Source organism: Sapajus apella, unplaced genomic scaffold, assembly GCF_009761245.1.
Source record: "Sapajus apella isolate SASKATOON/1434 unplaced genomic scaffold, GSC_monkey_1.0 scaffold14, whole genome shotgun sequence".
NCBI classification, from domain to species: domain Eukaryota; kingdom Metazoa; phylum Chordata; class Mammalia; order Primates; family Cebidae; genus Sapajus; species Sapajus apella.
The window spans coordinates 12,007,135-12,014,409 of NW_022436954.1; the positions used below are offsets into that span (position 1 = coordinate 12,007,135).

The 7,275-nt window shown below is 39.6% G+C and overlaps 1 protein-coding gene and 1 long non-coding RNA gene across 3 annotated transcripts in view; one reads left to right on the plus strand and one right to left on the minus strand.

The window, feature by feature from the left end:
- The window catches only part of LOC116554269 (protein FAM111A-like), a 9,956-nt gene extending 5,185 nt beyond the window's left edge, over positions 1-4,771 (minus strand). Inside the window, exon 1 of one of the 2 annotated variants that reach the window (XM_032282111.1) lies at positions 2,082-4,771. In XM_032282111.1, the coding sequence (XP_032138002.1) occupies positions 2,082-2,166 (85 nt within the window). In that variant the 5' untranslated portion in view covers positions 2,167-4,771. The remainder of the gene's footprint in view (positions 1-2,081) is intronic. The other variant, XM_032282112.1, reaches the window with a different exon arrangement.
- Positions 1-7,275, plus strand: part of LOC116554280 — a 25,206-nt gene that overhangs the window by 13,628 nt on the left and 4,303 nt on the right. The window contains exon 2 of the long non-coding RNA XR_004270147.1: positions 4,980-6,539. This is a non-coding gene — a long non-coding RNA (uncharacterized LOC116554280). The remainder of the gene's footprint in view (positions 1-4,979; positions 6,540-7,275) is intronic.

Genomic DNA, 7,275 nt, shown 5'->3' on the forward strand with positions numbered 1-7,275 from the left:
TCCAGTCTATCGTCGATGGGCATTTGGGTTGGTTCCAGGTCTTTGCTATTGTAAACAGTGCTGCAATGAACATACTTTGTATTTATGATTGTCATTTTTGCAGGGCATTATCACAAGAAACGGTAGAGATGGTGAGAGGAATTAAATAAAGAGGATCAATCAAATAGAAGAAACATGATGAAAAATTGGAGTGTCTGTTTCCTATGTCTAAAAGACACATTTTTCCCAAGTCATATTCATCATGGCATGGGTACCAGCAGTTATGGGTTCATATGCCAGCCATGCCCCTTACTACCAACGGGAATAACAATGCCAGAAATATTGTAAAGATTAAGTGTAGCATTATTGTATGACAATACCTAGCACAGTGACTAGCACATAATACATTAACATTTGTTTTCTTTCTTTATACTAATATTCCAGATCAAAAATAAATGAATAAATGGAACTTAAGGTAATACAGATTTACTCTGGGCATACATATAAACTCTCACAGAGCATCCCTTCATCCTAATGCTGTCAGAAACATTTTTGTCATGCACTCCATTGGAGTACTGTAATAAACTTCCTATTTATTTAAATGATTCTTGGGCAAATATAGATCGTTCTGAAAGGGGAAGAGGAATAGGATATAATAATTAGCTCTGTCATGGAGTAGGGCAGAGAAAAATATAACTAAGTTTGCCTTAGACTTTCTAGATACTTGGATATTCCAGTTTTCCAGAATCAGGACAAAAGGAAACAAGTGGAGAAATTGTAAGCTTCACACTCAAATGTTTACCATTCCTCTACCTTTTTTCATGATAAATTCAAGAAGCATTTTAGACTCAGGGAAAGATACAATGGTTTGATATGATAACAGAGCCTAATCCAGTAGAAAAAGGCCCAACTACATGGCATTAAACTTAAATCCAAGTCTCACTTCATTCCTGCCTCAAGCAACGACTCACTTTCCCTCTCTCCTCCAATAAACAAATTGAAGATTTGTCAGAATTCTTCCTAACTGCCTAACAAGGTTATGGTAAGAACAAATACATAAAACATTGTTTTATAAACTGTATTCAAATGTAGGTTATAATTACGATTGAATAGATCAGCCATGTTTGGAATGGTATATGTTTTCATGCTATGAAATAGTATTAATTTTGGTTTACTACATAGTTTACTGTAACATATTGTATTGAATTTTTTTGTTGTTGTTCAAGGAATAATAGTTTTTTATTAAAGACTGTTTGGGCTGGGTGCCGTGGCTCACGCCTATAATCCTAGTACTTTAGGAGGCCAAGGCAGGCAGATCACCTGAGGTCGGGAGTTTGGGACCAACCTGACCAACATGGTGAAAACCCATCTCTACTAAAAATACAAAACATTACCCAGGTGTGGTGGTGCATGCCTATAATCCCAGCTACTCTGTAGGCTGTGGCAGGAGAATTGCTTGAACCTGGGAGGCAGAGGTTATGGTGAGCCGAGATTGTGCCATTGCCCTCCAGCCTGGGCCACAAGAGCAAAATTCCGTCTCAAAAAAAAAAAAAAAAAAGACTGCTTTGATATAGCTAAGATTTGTATTACAAATCATTTCCCCATGCTACCCCCAAAATAGAAAGGATAAAATGAGTAAGAATGATTTTATCTTATTTAATATTCCCAACACACAAGGTAATTTCTTGGCAAGGGTAACTATAAATCCTAATGCCAAGGATAGCAGGTAATATTGGTAAACGGTCAGGCTTCAGTACCCATGGGTTCTGTATCTATGGGTTCTACCAACCACAGATTGAAAATATTCGGGGAAAAAAAGTTAGTGTGCCTGAACTAAACATGTATAGACTTTTTCTTGTCATCATTCAATAAGCAATATAGTATACCAACATTTAAATAGCATTTACCTTTCATTAGGTAAAATAAGTAATCTAGAGATAATTTAAAGTATACAGTAGCATGTGATACATTATATGGCAATACTATGCCATGTTATATAAAGGACTTGAGGCTTCATGGATTTTGTTACCCAATGAGTTCCTGGATCAAATCCCACATGGATACAAAGAGATGACTGTATTATATAAGCAGAATTTACAGACATACCGGAAAAAGATAGTGCTCAATTTTCATATTACGTTTTTCATTGACTGAGTCTTCCCTTGATCTCTTCTTCTTATAGGTCATGATGGCTGGAAGATGAATGGATAGTTCAGCTGAAACATTAATTTCAAATTTTCAAATTATAGTAGTATCTTCAAAGCTGTCATTAATTGTACAGAGGAAAAGATAAGCTGATGTCCTATGTCCCACCTTTCCCCTTGAGCTCCAGCCTTGCTCTCCCTGGAGATGTTACCTTAGCAAATAGATAGTTTATTCACCAACTATAATCACCCCAACAATAAAAGCTCTCTTTTCCAGAACACTGCATGTCAGGCACTTTATGAAAATGACACTAAACACTTTATGAAATTTATCTCTAGTTGTAAATTCTTATAGATACCAGGCAAATTAGGTATATCTACACTTTGCTGATGGGGAAAGTATAGCTTAGAGGTGGATGAGCTGCCCAAGGCCAGAGCTATATGGCAGAGATGGAATTCAAATGCAGGTGTAAATACCTTACAGAATAATTTTCAGTTGGAAATTTCAAAAAGGTGTTCTAGTTACATTGATGTTAAAATCTGGTCTCCGTTTAAGATGAAGATGGCCAGGGAAGCTAAAATTACAGGGAAGTGGTGAGGAAAGAGCTGATGAAAGAAATTTGGAATGAGATTTTAAAAAGAAATCTGGAAAGTTTGCCCAGGATGATATTCAGAAACGTTAGTTACTGCTTTAGATATTTTTGTTTAAAGAGGTATTTTCCTTCTATCTTTCCTCTGATGTCTCCCTAAAAAAGAGATAAACAAACTTTAAATAAAATAGTGACATCTTCAATAGTAATAAATACCACTGGAAAGATAAATACCATTGACAACAGCAGCCATGTCTGTCCTTAGTACCTCAATGTCTACAACAATGGCTGGCACATGTTAGGCTCTTGAAAAAGATAACTTTCTAAAGATACATTCAATAACCAAACGGAGTAGGCATATGGTGCACTTCACCCTGTTCTAAGTGCTTTTCATCAACTATCTCATGTAATTCTTATAACTCTATGAGATAGGTATTATACATCCATTTAACTGGTAAAAAGTTTGAACACCCAGGGAGCTTAAACTTTACTCAATGTCATAAAACTGAGATAATATACTTTCCAGATTTTTTATTATGAGGAGTTTATTATAGAAAAAAAGAGAGTGGTATAATGAACCTCCATATACCTATCACATAGAGTTAATAATTGTTCATTTTTTGTCAACTTATATAACAGTGAAACAATAAAAGAACTAACATAACTATATTTTTGTTCAAGGGCTCTTTACCTATTTATTTATGGAAGCTAGGTTAATTTTAGAGCAGTGAGATAACATGCATAAAACAGCAGTCATGTAGTTTTAAAAACTAACCCTGGGATTAAAGGGAAAGTATGTACACAACTATGCATTGTTAAAGATTTATAGGAGTGTTGTGACCTGGAGAATAAATATAATCTTTAGGTAACTTCCGTTTGGAAAGAAATACAGGGGCTAGAACATAAGTTAAACAACAACACATAGAAGCAGCCCAGGAAATCGACATTCTGTAGAGACAATTTACTGTTCTCTTCAACAAATCAAAGCTTGGGCCCATTGGAACATCAGGGGACAAAGACACTCCCGACCTTCTTTGACCCGTGATGGTGCTCAGACATCTGCAGTCAACGGTCACCTCTTGATTGTAACTTCCTTCTCTTTCCTGTGCCTTTCAAATAAAGGGCCCGAATCTTGTACTCACTTAAGAGGGTACTTTGGGATGCTAGTTTACCATATTCTCAGTTAGCTGGCTTGCTCTCTGAAGAAACCTGCTTCTTGTCCCACAAACTATCATCTTTCATGTTTGGCTTTGAGGTGTGAGTTGCTGAATGTGGCTTTGGCTACCCTTACACCATCCTTTTATTTTACTAGATTATTTATGTTACAGCTAGAGACATCGTGACATTTAAACTCTAGTGGTCACTTCTTATCTTTAAAAATTAAGTACTTTTTCTTATATAATCACAATACTGGTTTTTTCACACTAAGATTCAACTGAGATACTCAGTTTCCTTTATATGTCTTATAAGGCTCTTTTATTCTAGAAAAAACATTGATTTGTTGAAGAGAACACAATAATTGTCTCTATAGAACTTTTGACCTTCTGGGTTACTTCCTCATGTTGTTGTTGAATTTATGTTCTAGCCCATGTATTTCTTGTGAAATGGAAGTTAACTAAAGGCTATGTTTACTCACATAACTGTTCCACTATGGAGCAAGAGTCCTGGCTTTCTAGTTTACTGTCAGTGAACGATTAAGGAAATTCATTTAGTCTTTCTGGGCCTCAGTTTCTTGTCTGTAAAAAGAAGCAATGATTCCAAACGAGATAGGGAATCTGGAAGTGCCAAAACAATGTTAAAACTTTTGAGACCGTCTGAGTTCAAATATCAGGTAGCCACTTACTAGCTGCATGACGTTGGAATTAGCTATTCTTCCTTCATTTTCCTCACCCTAAGATGGGAATGAACCTTGTTGTGAAGATTAGAAATACAACGTGGGCTAGGCACGATGGTTTATGCCCATAATCCCAGAACTCTGGGAGGCCAAGACTGGTGGATCATTTGAGGTCAGGAGTTTGAGACCAGTTTGGCCAACTTGGTGAAAAACTGTCTCTACTAAGGATATAAAAATTAGTGGAGCATGGTGGGTCCCTGCAATCCCAGCTACTTGGGAGGCTGAAGCAGGAGAATGGCTTGAACCTGGGAGACAGAGGTTGCAGTGAGCCAGGATCACACCACTGCAATCCAGCCTGATCAACAGAGCGAGACTCCAGTTCTCTCTTTCCATACATATATAACATACCAGTGTTTTAAATGTATGTGATAGGTTGCCCAGTAAATAATCTAGCAAAATAAAAAGGTGATGTAAATGTTATCAATATCAATACACTTACCACAGGGATACTCTTGAAATAGCAGAGAACCTAGGAAAACAAAAATAGAAAGTATATAATTGCAGAACTGGGCTATGTTGCAAGATCCTTAAATGCAGAAACTTGGTGCCCAACTATTAGGAAAATCTGGGGATTCACTGTGTCTGTTAATGATGTCTCATCTTAAAGTTTGAGAGAGGATCCTGGTGCTTTAGGGGTGATTAATATACACAGACTAAAAAAGGAACATCAAACGGGCAGAAGGAAATATGAATTTTGCATGTACTTGAGCAATCACGGTGGAAAGTGGCAAGAGGTTAAGAAAACACTCCAGTATCCTTCCTCTCCCTACATTGTTTTCAGAATCCAGGATGAGTCAGGCCACGTCAAAATATACAGCGCCATACTGATGTGTAATGGAGAGGCTTATTACCCAGCTTCCTTTCCCAGGAAAGGCATATTGATTAGGGCCCTGGAAAGGGAATGTGACCCTTACGGAGAGCCGATAAACAGCTACATGAGGGGCATCTCTCTGTGGTTGAGATAAGGATGTAAAAGTCTTTCTTCTCCCACTGCTCCAGGCCTGCATGGAGGCCCCTCCTTTTGTGGTTTTTGTGGTCAGGCTGGTTGTCCTGTGTCAGATCCTGTTCTGCCTGTAGCTGTGAGCCCAATATGTTTTTGCTGATAATCATGAGTTTATGTTTAACCTATATTCTTGCTACGTTGTATGATTTCTATGCTGACACACAGAAAGTTATCTTTACACCGTTCTGCTTTTACAATACCACATTGTGATTTTTGTGCACCAGTTTTTGCAAATGTATTCTTTCTGTATAATTATCACTGAAACTTTGCTTAACCTCGCTCTCCCACCCCTATTGAAGGAGCACAATAAAAAAACTGAGGTTTTCAAGGGAATGTCAGACATCCATGGAGCAGCATTATGTGGTGTCTCCCCTGGGCCCAGCTTTAAGGAAAACATTTTCCTTGTCTCTCTTTCTTTTTCACTGACCACTCTATCATTTTGAGAGATCTTAAACCCACATTGATGTATTGGGAGCTGGTCTCTCCAATAATTAGGGTCACAGCAAGGCAAGCCCATAGAGCCTTTCCCGTTCTCCCTTGCTAAGCTGAGCTTCTAACAAAAACAGCCTCCAGCCTTGTAAACAGGAACCTAGGTTCCAGGATGTGGTTGCACCGGGCTCTTGAACTCAGGATGTTGACCCAGTTAAGCAGAATGTCAGCCCCTGAGAACCAAGATGCAGTTTTTCTTAGAATAGCACCCAGCTACTTGCAAACTCTCTATATAACCCCCACAGTCTTTAAGCCAGGCTGCTGCCTTCACTGCCTGCAACTAACAAAATTTTGGTGCTGAAACCCAGGATGGGAGTAGGTGCTGGCCACTCTCCTTTCTTCCATGTCTAGCCCCCCCAGTCTGAACCTCTTTCTAGACCCAAGAATCTCAGACTCCCCCATTGCTGGCAACCTCATCCACCATCAGAGCCTCAGCTAGGGTAAGTAAGAGAGACTCTTGCCGTTTACCCTGAACCCTTGACTGTCTCTGCTTTCCCGAAAGACCCAGCGCCGGGCCAAGGGCTTCTTCCGGCTTCCAGGCCTCCGGTTACTCCTTTTCAGGGATGCCTGACATGTGGCTACCTCCTCTATTCCAGACAAAGCCCGCAGGACAGAGGATGCCCTCTCTCACCGTCCTTGTCATAGGCAGTCTCTTCTTCCTCTACCTCCCTCCTCCATTCGCTATTGGAGCCTCTTAGTCTACCTCTCCCAAAGGTGTCTCCTGTTAATCTTAATGCTCTCAGCCTCCTTTTGGAAGTCCATCCTAAGAGGCTTATCTTTTACTACAATACCGTTCGGCCTCAATACAAATTAAACAATGGCTCCCAACGTCCCCAGAATGGCACTTTTAATTTCAATATACTTAGAAACTTAAACAATGTTTGCCATCGCAATGGGAAATAGTCTAAAATTCCTTATGTTCAGGCTTTCTCTACTCTCCGCAGCCATCCTTCCCTCTGCCAGTCCTGTTTCCAAATCCTGATTGATTTGCAAATTCTCCTTGCCAGCCCCAAACCCAACTCACCCCATCACCCTCCCCATGGCCCCAGCCAACAACTCGTCTCCTACCACATTCCACAGCCCCAGCCAGTGACTCCTCTCCTGCCACACTCCACAGTCCCAGCTGACGAATCCTCTCCTGCCACACTCCACAGCCCCAGCCAGTGACTCCTCTCC